The sequence below is a fragment of the Emydura macquarii genome, unplaced genomic scaffold (assembly GCF_026122565.2).
Source record: "Emydura macquarii macquarii isolate MOO-44397 ecotype Brisbane River unplaced genomic scaffold, CSIRO-AGI_Emac_v2 contig_2676, whole genome shotgun sequence".
In the NCBI taxonomy this organism is placed as follows: Eukaryota; Metazoa; Chordata; order Testudines; family Chelidae; genus Emydura; species Emydura macquarii.
In genome coordinates, this window is record NW_027132813.1 from 12,387,827 (window position 1) to 12,407,673 (window position 19,847).

Consider the following 19,847-nt stretch of genomic DNA (forward strand, 5'->3'; position numbering starts at 1 on the left):
TCAGCAGTGGCTCAAGTCTTATATGAGAGAAGTCTAGTGCATTTAAGGTTACCATTAACTTCTCATAAGTGGCTTGTATTAGTAACAATTTATTCATTGTGATTGGAGCTAAGTATCTGTATATGGCTTAAGTGGCTTTCATGACAGATTCAACTTCATACTCAACCTAGCAAAAATGCATTTTGCTTTTATTACAATTTTCCTTCAAATACAGTGTAGTTTGTTTCTGATCTTTTTTGACCAGACATCTTAAAAAGGTAAATATTTTTACAGTCTTTCTGTAAACCATTGGTCTACAATAACTGCAGGTTAATGTGAGGGAGAAGACAGGTTGGGTAGCATTTTACTTAAAAATTATTTCCACAGGAAATGTTCTGATTACATTTTTCATGAAATTTTAAGTCATTCAACAACTGGTTACATAGGCTACATTAATTAAAACTAACCACACAGGTACTTTTGTATTGCACATTTAAAGAGCTGCAGGTGGCCCACAGCTGTAAGAAGCAGGCTTCAAGTTCATCAGAGCAAATGATTTTTGCATCCCAAGAGGGTCAGTATTGTTTGATCTCATAAATGCACATCGCTAGGAGGGTTTGAGGGAAAATTAATCCTGCAAAAGTTATAATATTTTACTGAAACCAAATCTAAGAATAAAATTAAAAGATGGTTGTCTTTTGAAGCCATTTAAAGTCCTAATTGCATGAAATGTGCTAGAATCCATTCCACAGAGCTGCCGTCCATATAAGTTACGGTTTTTGTTCCGGAGGATGTATGTAGTCCCTTGGGCCTGCTGGTGATGGTGGACAAGGAGGGGCTGGTGGATAGTCTTTAGGTCCTGGTGGAGGTAAGTCTCTAGTTGGAGGAGGAGGGGGATAGTCCCTTAAACCTTGTGGGGGTAGCCGTGGGCCAGGAGGATGATCTCTTGGGCCAAGAGGGCCTCCAGGTCGAAAAGGAGGGGGGGCACGTACGTATCCTCTTGGATCAGGAGGTGCCAATGGACCAGGAGGCAGGTCTCTCATTCCTAATGGTGGGCCAGGTAAATAGTCTCTTGCAGCTGGAGGTGGTGGGGGAGGACCACGCACTGAAAGGAAAAAGGGGAAGAGTGAGTGATGGAAACTCCCTACATTAAAACAGTTAATACACCCATTTAAGATAAATGAGATGGATATTTCCCAGTTGGAGCCTGTTTACATCTTGGCCCAAAGCATTTCAGCTAAAGATAGAGATATGCACCTGCCAGAGAGGCAGTAATAGAAACTGCAACCATAAACATACTGAAACATTTGAGGCCACAAATGCTAGGCTGATGGGATTTTGGGCAACTAGTTTCCTTTCTCACAACATTACTATTGTACATTAGACTAAAATAGAAATGGATGCTTTGAGACTATCAACAGGCTCCCAAAGGAGCCACGGTTCAATCCTGCTCAGCTAGGTGCCTGGAAAGTGAGAGCAACTCAAATGGTATGGTAACCACTCGCAGCAGGTTTGGGCTGTGAAATTGCAGGGTAGACATTCAGGCCTGGGTTGTGGGACCCCCCCTTCTGTTTAATTGCTCTATAGACATACCCAAAAGGTGGTTAAAGGAGAGACTCATTGCTGGGAAAAGCTACTGGAACTAGAGAGGCATGGGTGGAAAAAATGAAACAATAATAAGGTAATCATACTTAAGGGTAGAGGAAGGGGTCGTGGCCCATAGTGCCCACGTAGTGGAGGTGGCAGTGTTCCAAATCGAACTGGAGGTGGCGGAGGTCCGAGCACTGGAGAGGTCATTATGGGTGTCCCAGGAAAAGATGGAGGACCTTTAGGACCTGGGTTAACCTGTTCAAGATGTTGGTTTGAAATTTAAAAGAATATGATGTGAGACAGTAGATAAATATGCTGATGCTAAAACACCAGAACTAACCCTAGTGCCACCACCAGGTAGGAAAACACAAACAGCCCAGGACCAGTAAGTTGTCAAATCTCCCCTCTCCCTTTGCACAACATGGAGTTTGCCTTCTTTTGAAGGATGTGGTTTAGGCCACTCAAATTAGGACAACAGCTCCTACGGTACAGCACAGTCAAGACTAACTCCAACTTCCACGTGCTTCCCCTTTAAAATGCCAGTAGGCCAATACAATATTGCTGGATGTTAAATGCTAAAAAGACACTCCTTCCTGCCAGTAGTACAGAGTTAGCGATAATGTAGATCTTTTTGCACTACAAGTATTTAGACATCACACATACTACATTTAATTGAATTATTCTTGCAGATCCTCTTTCAAGATAAATGTTTGCATGCAGTCCTTGACAAAAGCAATAGGGCTTTTGACATATTGCAAGAAAAATCAAAGTCATTCTGAGTAACCACATGAGTAAAGAAACGTTTAAAAACAGAGGTACAGTCCAGGGTTAGTTTTGCAGAGCATTTAGCTATTCAGCAGTTTAAACACCATGCCCTTTATTCCTCTTCAAAGCAGGGAGTGAAACCAGCACCACATCCAGCCTCCAAATACTCACTGCTGCTGCTTCAGTAGATGAAGGCAGAACAGTAGATACGTGGGGGGCTTCAAACTCTGTGGGAGGGTTTTGCTGTTTGGGGGAGGAGGGGGTGTTTGCAGTAAACAGAGAGAGGGAATACAGACAAGACAGAACAACATGATACACAGCTGAGAAGTGGTAGGTACAGTGAGTCACAAGAAATGCTGTCTAAAGTGTTCTCTGGCCCGAGGAAAAGTTTTCAACTTACCACTCCATCCATAGCTGTGGAAGGTGAGGAAGTTCTTGGTCCACTATTGACCAGGGCTGCTACAGCAGGCCCAAGATCTGCAAGAAAAGCAGAAATTCCAGATGACTTTCCTCTGCTCTTGGAAGAGGAACATGGGCCTTCGAATTACACTTCTCCAGTCAATAAATAGCTAGCTAACTGAAGGACTTAGAGACTGCAGCCCGTTACTAACCTGGGACAGATGTTCTTCCAGAGAGCTCAGGTGGCCTCCTTGGAGGTGGGGGGCCATCCACCACAGTACCTTAAAAGCAACACAGAGAGCTCAGGCCCATACTTATTAATTTGGCTAGCTACTTCCGTAACAAATCCACGTCTTCTGTACGCTGGCACCTACACAACACTAATTGCATACAAGTTCAGTTGCATCCCATGTCACCACTAGGGGTAGAGAGAGAAAACTAAACAGCATGGGACAGTTTCCTTTTGAACCCTTTGATAAGAGACAGGATTTCCCAACACTATCCCCCTATGAACCAGCAGAAGTGCAGGAAACCCCTAATTAGGTTAACTGCAGAGCCGCCAGAAATGAAACAGCAGTAGATTTCTAAGAATTTTCACTATGTGCAGCATTTTGGATTACTTGATTAAGAACTGGTTTACTTTTTAAAGACTGAAGATCACCTAATCTAATGTGGAGAGATGCAGTCACTCCAAACATTTTGTTTCATGTGAAAATCTCACAGGTGTAGATGCATCTCTGTATAAGCCTAACTGATGGAATCCTAGCTGATTAAAAAAAGTCAAATGCTGCTACCAGGACCCCCCTTGATCTCAGTAGTTCTGAGGCTTTCAGACTGCAGGGATTTTTTTCCCCCAACAAATTTAATGTATGGGTTAATTCTAATGCAAAAGATAGGTTTGCAACTTAAATGAAAATTGACATGAGCCCATAAACTTGTGCTTAATGAGTTTTACTGGCACTTTCCGGTTGCCAGGGACATCCCGGAATGCACTATTCTGCAACACCACAGATACATTAACTCTATCCAGAGAATTTCACAAGATGAAAAAAAATAATTTCAAGAATGTGAGTCACACAATGCCTTCTTGTGCTAAATGACCCCCTCAACATAGTTCAATTTATATACCTGTTTACCGGGGACATTCAATTTATACACCAGTTTAACTCAAGTTCTCTCTTGCAGTTCACTGGTAACACTGATCAATAAGCACTAGTAAAAGGTAGTATTTAGCAGTTGAGTATTTCTCCAAAGAGCTTCACAAACAATCCATTTTCAATCCCTCTCTGAAATAGGTATTCTTCCCCTATTTTACAGTTAGGGATAGACAGGCACAGATACCAAGGCCACAGGGGGAGCTGAGATTAGACCTCAGCATTCTGTGTTCATGGCTTCCTCTCATAAATGACTATGGATGTAGAAGAAGTTTCACTCTTACCAAATTCACCTCTTGGACCTTCCCTTCGCATGGCAGAGATAGGCTGACCAGGCGCTTCCATCATTAGTGGTGGGGAAGGACCTCCTCCACTCACAGGTGATGGCCCAAAAGAGCCATCTCGGCTCAATGGACCTATATCGAGGGTGGAACAATATTTTGTTAGTCCAGCACAGTTATTTCTCTCTAAATATTTAGAGCAAATACACCCAGGACTTTACAACCTTTAAAAGAAGAGTGGGGGTGAGGGATGGAAGACCAGTATTTACCTCTCCGTGCTGGGACTTGATGGTCAGGTCTGCCTGCAGTCGGTTTTACAATTAATGGTCTTTCAAGCATTGCAATTTTTTGGTTCACTTCTATTAATCTAAAAAATAAAGCGCAAGTTACAAAATAATTACTTGAGTACACTTTGTTACAATATGCTATTAAGGCCACCTGTATTGTAAGAGCTTACTAATGTCTTTTAGCATGAAGATATATTTAATATCAAGTGAGGTTTAAAAAGGTGCATCACTGACTCTCAGATGTATTGTATTGCTGATCTGTTTGTTTAGTCTAGAAAGCATCAGCTCCTTGGGGCAGGACTGCGACTGCCTTTCCTTTGTTCCCAAACAGTGCTGAGCACACTGAGTGCCACAAATAGCTTGTCATGTGCTTACTTTTGCCTCAGGTTAGCAGCTTCTCTCTTTTCTTCAGCCAAAGCTCTCTCTGCAGAGCGGGCAATGAGCTGTTCAGGGAAAGAGCAAAACACGTACAGTGGAAACTGAATGCACTCGGGATCAAAAAATAAATATCAACCAAAGTTAAATCTGTTTTGCCAACTAAATGCATGAACTGCTCCACTCAGAAAGCAAAATACAAATTAAATAAATCTAACATTGTAGACAATTTAGGAACTAGGGTCAGAAAAAGGAACACATGCTTACCCAGTTGTCATGGGCCTTCTTCTCATGACCAGCAATCTTAGATGTAAGGAAAAAAGTGTTTTTAGCTTGGTTTGTCCAATATCTACTCTATCCCACACTCATCACTATATAATTAATATAATTATATAATATAAAACAAGCTAATAAACAGGAAATGTCTCCTACCTGGTTTTTATAAGATCTCTCTGTTTTTTTCAGTTCTTCCTCCATTTCCAGAATTCTTTGCCTGTAAAATATGAAAGGTTAAAATAATTCTCCCAATATCTAAAGTTAAGGACACTATGAACCTCCAGTAACTGAAATTACTTGTAAACTTTCACTTCCTCTACAGCCAACACTGCTTTTTCATCTGCAGCAGACAATTTCTGTTCTCTCTCTTGACGCTCGTACTCCTCCTGGGTCAGCTTCCTGGACAGAAGAGAGATAGAAAGTTACTTCACTATACTACATATCTAAGAGCTTACAGATGAAAACTAGAAACGCAGCTGGCTGGATCACATGCCCTCTAGCTACAAGAAGGAAGGAGACGCTAGAGAAACATGAGTACAAAAGATGAGAAAAATATTTAGGAATATTCCCAGCCTTCTGAGCCAGACAAGCAAACCAAATCTATATCCTGTGAAGCCAAAACCTCAGGATGCAAAGCTGACCAGGAGTGGTGGGGGACTCAGAGGTCTGCCACTAGTACGCAGCTCAGCTCTACAACTCCCAATTTCTCAGTTTCTGGGAGAGTTTTCCCTATTTAGAGCTGTACAGACTACAGATGTTAATTCAGCTCCATAGATAGAAACTGTTAAGGAGATGGACAGATTCTATATTTGACATCCAAATAGCTCAAGAAGTGCAAAAGTGTGTGTAAGTACAAGTAAAGAGGGATTTGGGGACAGAGTAGAGAAAAGACAACAGTCCTTCTCTGCAACAGTTATTTAAGGGAAGTGAAGGCTCTAATAAACAGTCTCTATGCCAAGTACTAATATTATGTGACCAGTTACCAGCACCCTCATTCACCTTGTGTTCTGTTCCCACTCTCATTCTTTCTCACTCCTCTGCAATCAGTCTGAAGTATCCAAATTACAGGCAACTCAAAGTATCTATCTCCCAAAACTGATATATTAGCATTTAAACTGGTAGTAATTCTAAACCTAATTACTACTAGCAGCTGCTTTCAAGTGGATGATTTCCTTATTAGCTATATTTGGAAAGACTTTCCAGAGGATGAGGGCTGTCCACTAGAAGTATTTCATTCAGAACTGTTTTATAAACAGAGATTATTAGATGGATGAGAGGATTATTCAGCGTTAACAGTAAAGTTAAAAAAAAAAAAAAAAAGTTTTGGAAAGGTTATGAATCCTTATGCTTCAGGGTATAAGCCAACCTTTAACAACTGGAGGTTAGAAGGAAACTTTCCCTGAGGACAAGTTATCCCATAACTGCCTCCTGCAAAGTTACCTATGCCCTCCTCTGAAAGAAATGGAGTTGGCCACTGCTAGTAACAGGACATTAGAGTGGACTGTGGTCTAATCAGGTAAGACAATTTCTTTGTTACTATGTACTATTTGTGATGGCCGCCTAGTATCTTAAGTTTCCATCTCTTACTGGTTTTCTTACACCTAAACAGAGTTTTAAAGATGTGTGTCTTCCAGAACTTTATTATTCTTAGTTACATTTTCCCTTTAGCTGGAAGTGTGGCTCAGAGTCCAGCTCATGTCCCCCTACCAAAGCAGCAGGTTAGTACTTTAACAACACTTCTGCAACTTCACAAAAATCCAAACATTAACGAATAGGAAGTGAACAGTTAAGGGATCTAACTAGTTCCCCAGTAGTGCTTAAGGGCAGGTCTAGACTTAAAAAGCTGCAGCTGCTGTGCTGTAGCATTTCAGTGAAGATGTTACTTCACTAACGAGAGCTTCTCCTGTCGGTGTAGTTAATCTACTGCCTTTTACAGAGGTGGATATGTCAACAGGAGGAGCGCTCCCATCGACATACCAACTAATCCTCGGTGCAGACAGAACTATAACTGCCTTGCTCAGGGATGTGGATTTTTTTTACACTCCTGAACGATGTAGTTATATTGATTTAAGTTCATAGTGTAGACTTGACCTATCCTTCACCATTCACACTTTTCACTCCACCTAAAATTGCGTATCCATCTTAACTTTCCTCCTAGAAATACAAAAATAGATGCAAGAGGCAAAATACAATGCTGGAAGATTATTGGAAACTGATCCCTTGAAGGAATGTATTTACTATTCTCTCTACAAGATACTAAAAGGCACTTCTCTCAGCATCACAAATAAGAAGTTTGTAGGCTAAGCTGTTTAGATAAGATAAACCAAAAGCATTTAACAAACTTCCCCCCAAAAGTGTCTACTCTAGGAGCAGATGTGAAAATTTCAGGAAAGTCAAGTTTCTGAGAAAGCTCTGGGGTAGTGGTCATATACTGGGCTTAAACTTAGAAGCTAGCTTCTGGTTGTATCTAAGCAGGTATCACCACTCTAAGAATTTTGTATAAAAAAAATTAACCAAGCAACCTAAAGTGAAGGAAGAACAGAGAAGAAACAGTTAGATGTTGCATCTAATATAGGCAGAATGGGTAAGAGTAACTCCTCCACTTTTAGGAAAAGAAACTTAAAGCTTACTTCTGAAGTGCCATCTCCTTCTGCTGATAGAGCTCATTGAGAATCTCCACTTTCTGACGCAGAGTTTTAGATTCGTTTTCAAATCTATCTTTGGTTGTCTGTAGTGAACAGGAATCATGTTCCAGCTTTTTGATTTGCTCTGTAGGAGAAAAAAAAACACATGAGGAAGTGACCGGAATTGCTACCAGGCAGATTTATAAATCACAAACAGCATTTCACATTAAGTGGCTCTTTTTCCAAAGCCCACCTTCTAGCTCATGCCTTGCTGCTATTTCATCACTCAGCTTGGATTGCAAAAGATCTCTATCTTCTTCGACTATAGATAATGTTGTTTTTACCTGTGAAGAGGAAAACGAGTATTTATAAACCTAGATAGAATTAAAAGTTATGTGGGAAGTATTTATTGAACAACATAGTTGGATATACCCTTGAGACATCCATCATCTGCTTAATCTGATTCTTCATCTTCTCACTCCGGTTATCTAGAAGGGAAAAAGTAGTTGTTTTTGTTTGTATTCTCTTCTATCTAATATAGTTTAGAACAGTGGTTCTCAACCAGGGTACACATACCCCTGGGGGTATGCAGAGGTCTTCCAGGGGGTACATCAACTCATCTCGATATTTGCCTAGTTTTACAACAGGCTACATAAAAAGCAGCGAAGTCAGTACAAATAATAGCAAAGTCAATAAAAACGAAGATTTCATACAATTACTTGTTTATACTGCTCTATATACTATGCTCTGATATGTAAGTACAATATTTATATTCCAATCTATTTTATAATTATTTGGTAAAAATGAGAAAGTAAGCAATTTTTCAGTAATAGTGTGCTATATGACACTTTCGTATTTTTATGTAAGATTTTGTAAGCAAGTAATTCTTAAGTGAGGTGAAACTTGGGGGTACACAAGACAAATCAGACTTCTGAAAGGGGCACAGTAGTCTAGAAAGGTTGAGAGCCACTGGTTTCAGAAAATACAGGTAAAAACTTTTTTTTAATTATAATTAAATTTAAATTTTAAATTAATTTTTTTAAAATTATCTGACAAATATTTTAATGCTGAAACAAGAACAGAGTCAAGACTTTAAATCTCTCGTTTCACTGTTCCAGGACCATCACTTGGGCCAAGTTTATTAGTCCTTAAAGGCATTTTACTGATCACAAGAATGTCTAAGTTCTGATTACTGTTTTGTTTCTCTCTCCCCACCCCAAACACCCTTTAGTTCTAACATGAATTTGGTAGCTGCTGTTGTGGACTATCTTTTTTCTAGTACCTGAAAGCCTGGAATTCCAGGCTCCAACTGACACAGGATGCCAAGTTTAAGATTTCAATGGCCTACTGAGGATTTGGAAACCAGTGGGACATCCAAATCCAATGCAGCTTTGAACAATCTCAGTCTAAATCTTTGACTTGAAGCTGCAAGATCTTAGCTGCTAAACTGTTGGAAGTGAATTTGGATTAACATCTTGATTTTTTTTAAAAGGTCTGCTATCTTGAAGCACCTACATTATGCAGTATACTGCTGCAAAATTGAGAATATTAGCTTTCTGATTATTATTAATTGCTAAACCTGATAACTAGACTTTAAACAGGCCCCTCACTCAAGCAACTTGTCTAGAAGTGATTATAACAAGTTCTATACTTTGATGAATGACCATTTTATTCCTGAAATTAGAAGACAGATTTACTCCTCAGAACAGAACATAAAACGTGCTCATAACTCATTGTCTATTACCTACATGTATTCTGTGCATCTCCCGTGAAATTATTTGAAAGCACTACCTCATAATCTATATATGTTTAATTACTGTATGCAGAGGCCAGCAGTCATTTAAGATCTCTCTACCTGGCAGTTCTCCATTGGCCAGATCATCTCCTGTGTCCCATCCATTTCCTTCTCCATCCTTCTTGCCCTCAGAATCTGCATCAAACTGCTTCAGCTGCATAATACAGTTAGTCAAAACCTAATGAAGAAATCAAAGGAACAATAAATAGAAGCTACTGCAGTTTTGCGGAGTAGTTCAGCCATTTAACATACGGAATATTTAAGATGGGTGCTCTTTAGCAAGAACATACTTCGATTTCATTTTCCTTGTAGGCGAGTGCTTCTTCTATGTCCTTCTGAGATTTCTGATACAGTTTGATCTGTTCACTGAGCTCAGTATGTCTCTCACTCCAGCCTTCCGCTTCTTGTAGCAGCTGAAAAGGCAACAAGTCAACATGATTTTTGGCTTTATTTTTTAGTACAATGTATGCAGAGTGTATTTCCAACTTTGAAATGGTAACAGGTCACCAGTGATTATGAAGAGTGTACGTTTAACTTGACATTTAACATGTGATAGGTCATCCCCGGTCTACTTGAAAATCTGTATACTAGAAAATTTTTTGCAACTTATATTGTTACATAGTTCTATGAATTTTAGTTCTCTTCACCCATCTAATATTCAACACTAGGGTCAAGATGCCAATTTGCTTCTAAATATTAGAAATTAATTGAAGGTTATCAGCATCCCAGCCACACTGCAAACAACATAGTAATCAATCCAAGCAGGGGCAGAAGAAAGACACACAACACAAAAGGTAGCTTTTGCCATCAGTCTGCAGAAGACAGGTCATGTTTCAGGGCCAAAAAAAAATATAGCTTCAGAATGGCTTCGTGTTCTAATATCTAGCAAAAGTAGCTATTCTTCACAATGGCTTCACCCAGCCCTGCCCCTAAGTGGTAACATTAGTGTCTGAAATGTCCCTACTGATCATCACATCAACATAGCAACAACTTCACAGAAGGGTTCGCAGCTAGCTCACTGGAACTGGTGAAGTTTTTACAAAATACAAATGGGAATCAACCTGCCTGCAAAGCTTTATAAGACATCTATCAATCAGGGCTAATTCTGAACTAGTGGTTTGAGTTTTTAATCATATCTCTGGATCATACCAGGATGATCTAATTAACATAAGATACTAGTATTAGGATGATATCAAGGAATATGCTAGAAGACCACAAAGTGTGGAAAGGTTTGATGCATCAGTGTATAAATAATACCTGAAAAGCAACAGTTTAAGAGCTGCATGTGCTGGGGAAATCTATTTTAAAATCCCATAGGTTTATTTATTCTAATATTTACAACAAGAAGTCCTGCAATTCCAGGAAAAATAGCTGAGGTTTTTTTTTAAACAAAATACTCTGTTTTCCAACAGACCTAGTGCACAGTCTAAAATATTAAAGAATTCAAGGGAAAAACATAGCGTCAAAAGGTTAGTGAGTCTGAAATGCTTACTTGCTCCTTTCTCTTTTTGAGTCTAGCATTCTCTTCTTGCACATGACAAAGCTCAGACTTCACCTTTTCTTCACTTAGTTTAGCTTCACTGAGGGCTATTTGCACCTATAAAATTTCAACATACGATTTAAAAATTGTATATTACTGATTATATAACAGGAAAAAATGTACGTCAAAAAAAAATGTGAAAATCCCCAAAATCTGGCATGTTAAGATCTGCTATCAGATCTTTGTGATAGTCTGGGAGAGCAATCCAGACTAGTGAGGGGTTGTGTCACCACTTGTCCTGCAACCATGGGTGCCTCACAATGCTTTGCTATTGCAGCTCCCAGTCAGGGCTGCTCACAACCAGCCTACTAGCATCCAGGTCACACCCTGAAACTTAGTACACACTTACCAGGAAATTCGGCAGCAGTCAGCGGAAGTTACGTAAGCTACGTAGTTTGCATAACTCACATCGGACTTACTAAATCCTCTTCTGCGTGCCATTTCCACTATGCTGCGCCTTTTGAGGAGGTGGTTTAATTGAATCGACTTCCAAATTGACAGTAGGTCTTCACTACCTGTGTCTGTGTACTAGTCAGCCTTGGTTCAGCAGCTCTGACCCCAGCAGCCTGTCTACGCCCCATTCTGGCTTCCACTGGCCTTGTTTATAACCAGCAAGGTGACCCCAACACACTCAGTGACCCAAATTTTCCCAAATCCTTGTACTTTGTAATGTCCAGCCCCTTCCTGGACCGTTCAGAGAAATAATAAAGGTTTGTTTGTTCCTCTAAAGACACAAAGCACATCGCATCTTATTATCTGGGATAAATAAACCCATTTAAACACAGCACTGAGTTGATTTTTAGTAAGAATAAAACAAATGTATTAACAATAGGACATAGGTTAAATGATGCTGTGTAAAAAGATATAAAGTTAGAAAGGATTACAAGTAAAACAAAAAGAGAACACGTGTATCCAGAAGTCTAAAGCTTAATCTAGCAAATCTTTGCCTAAACAAGTTTCTCACCTATATTCAGGTCCCAGAGATGTCAAACACCTTCCCCCCAGCTTGAAGGACTTATTTTTCTCAGCTTGCAAGAGCTCTGTTCCCTTGTGTGTGTCTAGTGATGGATGCCAAAGAAGGCTTCTCTCCTTACTTAGATCTTCCAAAGTTCAATGGCTGTTTCAAGAGGATGACCTTATGCTGTTTTTCCCTTCCCAGCCCCTTGCATGTAAATGGGCCATCCAGTGTTTTGTTTCCATCATGTTTCATTTACAGAAGACAGATAAATAGCTGCCTTCTCTCCCGTCTAGCAGGGAACCTGTTTCTCCCTGTTTGGCCAGTCTTTAAAACATAGCATTATTAAGTATCCATATTTCCTCATGTAGTGTTAATACATACGTTTCATAATGATATCAATCACCAGTGTCTCATTAACATCTAGAAAAGACCTCACTCTATTCACTTGTACAATACTATAATATTGTATACAATCAGTTGATTCAACTGTTTCTTACTTGAGGTTCAATCCCCATCTTTATACACCAGTAAACCTTTAAAATGGATTCTTCTGAGGGTTACCCCTCAAAGTAAAGTTTATTCAAGCTGTGAGGAAGGTGACATGGAGTCTGGCGGTGAAGGAAGATCCATGCTCTTTCTTCCCCACTTGTTAGCTTAATAGCTATGTTTACATAACATGTAAAAATGGACCTTCGTTGTCTTTTCCTGAAGACTGGGCTAGTCAGAGAATAAAATACACATTCCTTTGTTTGAGGGAGACCTGTTTACCACTTCCCCCGACTTACCTGCTTTAAACACACTTCAGTCATAATTCTAGCATATATCTATAACTCTTAACCACTGTGTACATATATCATGCAAGAATAACAGTGAATATTTTGAAAACTAATAACTCACTAATACCTCACAAGGCATATTTTGTACAAGTGTTACAACGTGTAAAATATTTACAGGGGTGCTTAAGGTCACAAATCTTAATACATGAAAATAGCTGGTAAAAAAGCCAGTTTCTGAGTGATTCTGTTGGAAGATCTAGAAAATGCTTTACCTCCGAAAGCTCTACAGAGTGCAGCATGATAATTTCTTGGAATTTCTCCAATGACTTCTGCATTTCAAATATCTGCATAAGAAAGAATTAAAGGTGACTCCATTTTAGCTGCACACTTGAAATTTAATCTGTTACTATTAGATAATATATTCCGGAGATATGTGAACAAATTTTACACTCTAACCAAACTAGATTTTCAAAGTCAGCCCTCAGACTAATAGCAGCACAACATGTTGCCACACCAGGGGCAGGGGAATTAAAATAATATATCACTTTGGGGACCAAGCTATGACCCTTGGCTTCTGGGCTAGCAGTGTTTCAGGATCAGGTTCTTCAGCCTGAAGTGAAAGATGCAGTTTGCTGCTGCCATCTAGCAACAACTTTTGACCAAATGAAAGAGTGACACTGAAACTCGATGGAATCTAAGTTTAGACATCTTTGGGTATGTCTACATTGCAGCTGGGAGCGTGCCTCCCAGGACACAGACACGGACACACACAAGCGCTGCGTAAACTAGCATGCTAAAAATAGCAATGCAGCTGTTGAGGCACAGGTTAGCTGCCTGAGTAGATGCCCACCCAACCCCTGGGGTCCGTACTCAAATGGCTAGCTCATGTTGCCACCCAAACTGCAACATCCATGCTGCTGCTTTTAACGTGCTAGCTTGACCAGAGCTAGTGCAAGTCTGTCTACCCAGGCTAGGAGACATGCTCCCAGCTGCAGTGTACACATACCCTTTGTGTTAGAAGGATTAACATGAGAAAAGACTTGGATAAGGGCAAGGGAGATCTTAGAAAATCTCATCCTAGTCACAAAATTGAGGTTCCTACTGGGAAGGTGAAATTTTGGAAATCAGTTAGGATGACTATTAGAACACTGTTTGGAACCTGACCTTTCAATATTGCCAAGAAATTCCAGAGAGCAATCTTTCTCCTGGGATTTCAGTATTTCTGCTTTTGGTTGAGACAAGGAAGTGCAGAATCACATGAATAAAAGGTCAGCCAAAACTCTACTTTAATTTGAGTTTTGGGAGAAGGTTTACTTCAGTTCTTTTTCTGAACTAGTTCACCCATCACGCCTCACCTCTAAGGTTCAGATACAATGACCCCTGAGCTAAAACCCCTTAGGGCACCACCAGCCATTACTGATGTCTTACTTTGTCCTCTTTCTTCACATTCTGCTGTCTCTCTGTTTCTAGCATTGTGTGCAGGTTTTTCAATCTGTCATCAAGGAGATGTTTTGTTTCTTCAAGCCCTTTGATAGTGTCCTGTAACAGAAACAATTCCCAACCAACTAAAACAAGGTATTTGTATATTTTTATGCACATCATAGAAAACATGAGCTGCCCCTTACCTGAAGTCCTGCAGCTTCATCTGAGAGACTAGTGTTCTGTTTCTGGGCCACCTTCACAGAGTCCTTGGCTTCCTTAATCTAGGTGTATAGAAACAGTAAGCTTATAATACAGGAGGTAAAACAACAAGTAGTAATACAATACAAGTTTATTTTTCATGTTATTTACAAACTGTATCCCAGATGCCAAACAGAGAAACGTGATAAAAGACAACATGCCATGTAGGTTACAGAAATAAGGTTAAGATACAAGTTGTTTATTCACTGTACAGTTAAAGCTATAACAGAAAATTAAGAGGCATGAAGTAGGCAAATAGCACGATACCTTTTGATCATACTCGGACATCTTCTCTAAGATTTCTGTTTTTTCTTGTAGGAGATTTTTAATCTTTTCAGCAAGTTGCTTTTCAGTCACTTAGGGGAAAAGAATAAGGCTAGTAATTGTACTCCACATCCTGGGAGAAAACTTGAAGCTACTGTCACTACTTTGTAGACTATTTTCAAGTGAGGAAGTTTTGTACCACAAAACAAGGCATTGTGCATGCCACAGTTCCATGGCACTCACCCTTTCCTGAACAACTGCACTACAGAATTTAAGCTTTCATTTATAGAAAGGTTGGAATACAACTGGACACAGAGTCAACAATTCCCCTGCCATGGGGAAACATCAGTTGGGACAGAGCTGGTGTACCTGGCTCCTGTGCGTTCTTGCTCACAGAGCACAGGAAGCATGGTCAAAGCAGGATGCATTCTGGTTATGCCCAGACAGTGCATGTCCCTTTGGGAACCACTGCAACCTCAGACTGCTCTAGCTTATGTGGGGGGTTAAGAGGTTTCAGATCTGCCCTGAAACTTAGGGAATTATAAATGGCTCCTTGATGGCTGGCTCTCTCTATTGCACCAAAACTGAAAATCTGTGCAGCAGAGAATCTCAGCCAAGGTTTCTACCTCTCAGGGTTGTAAAGGAAACACTGAAAACATGAACAGATTGTAAACTGGTGAGTGGTGCGGATGAGCTTCATGGAGCTGCATTTAGTCCTCAGAGGGAGTATTTCTCTGACGAAGCTATAGACTTGAGAAGTGTGAACTTGCTCCTCCATCTAAATAGGTTGCTAAATTGTTATCTTTAGATTTCAGTGTTAAGTGTCAATATTATTATTTCGATACTAATCTTTTTAGCAGAAACATCCAGCTCTCCAAGTCTCAAATTGCCTCCCACATCTCCCCAGGTGTCAAACTCTAATTCTCCCCTTTCCAGTTTTCAAAGCCTCCAGTTTCCTCAGTGACAATTTCTCAAGAAAGTTATGCATTCTCTCCTCCAGAACACAATGCACCAATTGTTGCTCCAGTTGTTGCAACTGCTGCCCCTCTCCTCGCTGCTACACATGGGGTTTTGACACCCAATCTACATCTTACTGAAGGTGGCATTTGAAGTGTTGCTTGTGGCTGCCGCTTTTATCCTTAATTTGGAGGTGTGGGCTGTAGCAATCAGAAGCTCTAGTATGCAATGTTTCATCTTAATCCAGGCAGCCAATCCATGTGACAACTTAATATTAAAACATAAGCAGTGCCACAAGCTACCCACAGCACAACCCACATGGTTCATGCTGGCCTCCCCTAGCATATATGATAATCTTAGATGTGTGTTCTCTTGGAAAGGAAATGTAAACTAATATGTGGTCCTCATAACATGTTTTCAAAGGTTCAAAGTGTTTAAACAACAACATCAAGAACACTGAAAAGCATAAAGAATCCTACCTTGATAAATTCTACTCTTTACCTAGAGGAGAAAAGAACAAAAGGAACTGGTCACAAAAAAAAAAGAGTTATTCAAAAACGTCTATGAATGCCTTCCCAAAGGGGGGAAAAACAATTGTGAGAGAGAGACAGCTAGTCTTAAGTGTATGTGGATTGAATGAGTATATGGAAAGATCTACAAATGTATCATTGCCAATTAAAGTGTCAAGTAACATTGCACAAACAAGCTTAGCAGATTTCTAATAAAAGCTTATAGGCTAATGCCCTATTTTAGAACCTGGGTAAATGGCTGTTTACTCAACCATTAGGAAGCACAAATAACCCAAATTAGTATAAATTAAAGAAAATTAAACAACTTTACGTCAGATGACCATCCTGAATTTGCTGATATTAAAGGGGGGCACACAAGCCTAGCTGTGATCAACTAGTTAAAATAAATTACATTTGTATGGAAATTACTATTTTCCAAGCACATATAACTAAAAAACAGACAAAACTCTCCTTCTGCCCTTGCATTAGATCTGAAATCAGTGTATTAAGCAATAAAACTAAAGTGATGAAAATCAATGCAGTCCCAAACCATGTTTTTCTACTATACAAAAAGACGTTGCCAAGTTTGTAGAATTTGTTAAAATGCTTATTCTCATTTAATTTAAATGTTGTAAAATAAACTTGAACAGTGTAACTTTAAACACTAATTCCTAGGTGGATGGCTCTGGAAAAGTAAATGCATTTGAAGATTGGTCAGGGCTAAATACATTGCTCAAGGATTTCTTTGTAGAGAAGTGAAATGTGAAACATTTTGTGTGGAGTGGGCAGAGGTGGGGCTCTGCAACAGCAATAAAGACTAGATCTCCAAGTGCCTATCAGAGGAGCTGGAAATGGTCAGCTCAGTGCTCAAATGTTTGTTATGAAGTTGGCAGGGGGTTGTTGGATCAGGCACTTAGGAGGCACAATTTGCATAAACAATTTTACTCTTCATCAGCATTCTAAGGTTTCCATAACAACTCCCTGCAATCTCAGAAGTATAAACTGACTGTTACTGAAATTTTCACTATGATAGTTCGAGACACACACGCCACAATTTAAAGATTATTAGTTTCAGTTTTAAAAGAAACTGTTAAACACTAAATTAACTGATCTAGATGGGAAAAAAAATATTGCTTTGATACTTGTAGCATTACAAGGATTTAGCTATAAGGGTCCAACATCACAAAGGATTAAACATCAGTATGCTTGTAAACTCGAGGTGTACTCACTGAAAGGCAGGTTCTCCAGAACAGTATACCAAGAGTAGCAATTCCCACCAAGACAGTGATAATTATTGGCTGCCATGGAAGTCCATGGAAGTCAGGCCCAGGCCGAATGTCCTCAGGCAGTGCAGCAACCAGCTAAAACAACAGGGTTAACAACCATGAACAATTTTTTAAAAAGACCTTTTCATGATGTGAACAGGAAGAGCAAAAGTCTGGAAAACACTCAATCTTCTACCCATAAAACCAGATGGAACTATCCAAAGCCTTCTAAGGTAGTCATAACCATCTCAAATGGCCAGTAAAGGAGCTCAGTACTAGAACATACCAACTAAATCTAATTAACCTAAAGAAGGGTCTGTGAAGCCAAGAAACAGCTTGACAGCTGGGTTCAGCAACAAAGACACAAGCACATTTCTACCTGAAAAAAATGCCTGAGTATCTGAAGAACCTGGAAATAAGAGGCTTTTACAGTTTATCCAACAAAACTCCCTGGAAGTCACCTGCTTATTTTTAAAAACAAGGCCAAGTGGACCACAGAAGTTTTTAGTTATAGAAAACCAATCAATTAACTCCTCAGTATATGGAACCATTTCTTTTTACATTAACTGTCATTAGCACTATATTGAAACCACAAGAAAATATAATGAAGCTTGACAGTCTGAGTATTTTCTCACCCCTCCTTGCTTCATCCTTGCCAAATGGGTCTCTTCCCAACCCTGATATTAAAGTTAAGTTGGATAAGTCAATTTTATTTTAATACATTTAGCCACTGAGACCTCTTTTTAGCTACATAATTAAAACATGCAATCTTCCATAACCTTTGAAAAATTAAATGTTAAAAGCACTAGATATCCAGCTCATCCGAGGTCTGTCTTGTTTTAACATACAGCGTTTTCCATCTATGAATATACAATGCACTTGTGTGCAAAAACACAATACCAACCCCCAAAGCCTAAACAAAAGATAACACACCCCACAACAGTCCATCTAGTTTTACAGCGACAAAAACCATTATCAATTTTCCTACTTTGTTTCTCATACCTGCAAGCTTTAGGAAAAACTGACTGGTGAAATTCTTGGAAGGCAATGGGAGCCACCTAACAGCAGGCTTAGATCCATGACAGCTTTATAAAAGGATCTATTTAGCCAGCCGTGATAACAAAGACCACAGTAACATGGAATGAACAAGTGATCGGAAGAGAATCAATTCTCTGGCTGGGAAGTTACTGAGCATTCAGGAAAAGACGATTCCCCTGGCACTCGCCCACACACGGCCTGCTTTTCAATCACGGCCACCCTCTCCTTCCCGCTGACACTGCCCCAGGCAAGGCTCCTGTGCCGGCCCGCTGCCCGGCAGGCCAGCCTGCTATGACGGGGAAAGCCAGGGGAACAGGCCGGCGGGCACTGCCGTGACTACGGCCCGTGCTCACAGCGCTCGCTACCGCGGCGGCCCCCGAAGCGCGGGAGAGCCAGGCCCCGCAGCCGCATCGCTGTCACGCAGCCGGGGGGGGGGGGGGGAGGGCGCCGCGCCGCACGAGGGGGGTTGGGCCCCAAGCTCGAGATCGCTGCACGCGCAGGGACCGCGAGCCCCGGCCGGGCGCGCGCGCTCAAGGGAATCTAGCCGCGAGCAGCCCCAGGAGGGGGAGGGGAACCTCGGGCTCCAACCCCCACGTCCCGGCGCTCCCGGCTGCCCGCAGCCCCGCGCCCACCTGCAGCAGCCGGCCCACGAGGGCGGCGTATCCGCTGGACAGGGGCCCCTGCAGGCGCGCGGCGGCGGCTGCCCCGGGGGGGCTGGCGGGAGCCGGCAGCTCCATAGGGGGTGGCGCGGTCGGCGGCGTTGAGCGAACTTCGCCTCCTCTGCTCGCCCACAATAACACGTCACCTCCCGCTGACCCCGGCGCAGGCCGCTTGCGTCATCGCCCGGCGCCGGCAGGGGAGGCGCGTGAACCCGCCCCGGGAACCTGACTGGGCGGCTCCTCCGCGTCTCTCCGGCCTGACGCACGTGCGGGCGGCTCCTCCCACGCCGGGCGATGGGCGGGGCAGCGCGTGGCTCTCCCCCCCCCCCCGAGCGCAGCTGGGCTGGGAGCCGCGGTCGCCCAGCCAGTGCCAGGGCCCGCCCGTCAGAGGCTGCGCGAGAGGAGAGGCGGCTCCGTGCCGTGCCTGCGCTGCCGCCCTGCGCCCCCCAGATCCCAGTCACAGCTCCTGCCCGTCTGCTCGCGCAGGTGCGGTGCGAGCAGAGCCTGCAGTGCAGCCCAGGCAACCTCTCCGCCCTCCCACCGGGCTGACCTGTCCGGCTCCCTCCCTCAGACCGGGGCTGCCCCCAGTGGGCACCGATCATTGGGGGGCGGGAGGGGTGATTTTATATCAGCTTCGTTACCCAGTACAACGGGCGCGTTGACCCATGCCAAGTTT

General features: G+C 41.6%; 1 protein-coding gene across 1 annotated transcript; it reads right to left on the reverse strand.

Moving 5' to 3' along the window:
- Positions 1-166: 166 nt before the first annotated feature.
- Positions 167-19,717, reverse strand: LOC137164225 (transport and Golgi organization protein 1 homolog). The gene is made up of 23 exons (XM_067564912.1): positions 19,145-19,717; positions 17,439-17,570; positions 16,180-16,201; positions 14,747-14,835; positions 14,425-14,502; positions 14,228-14,338; positions 13,072-13,143; positions 11,018-11,122; positions 9,816-9,938; positions 9,586-9,703; positions 8,163-8,218; positions 7,984-8,074; positions 7,737-7,875; positions 5,404-5,505; positions 5,263-5,323; positions 5,098-5,133; positions 4,831-4,898; positions 4,438-4,535; positions 4,172-4,303; positions 2,946-3,014; positions 2,735-2,811; positions 1,671-1,824; positions 167-1,084 (listed from the first exon to the last, which is right to left on the reverse strand). The coding sequence occupies exons 1-23, from the start codon at positions 19,247-19,249 to the stop codon at positions 750-752; spliced, it is 2,373 nt and encodes a 790-aa protein (XP_067421013.1). The 5' UTR covers positions 19,250-19,717; the 3' UTR covers positions 167-749.
- Between the last annotated feature and the right edge of the window lie 130 nt (positions 19,718-19,847).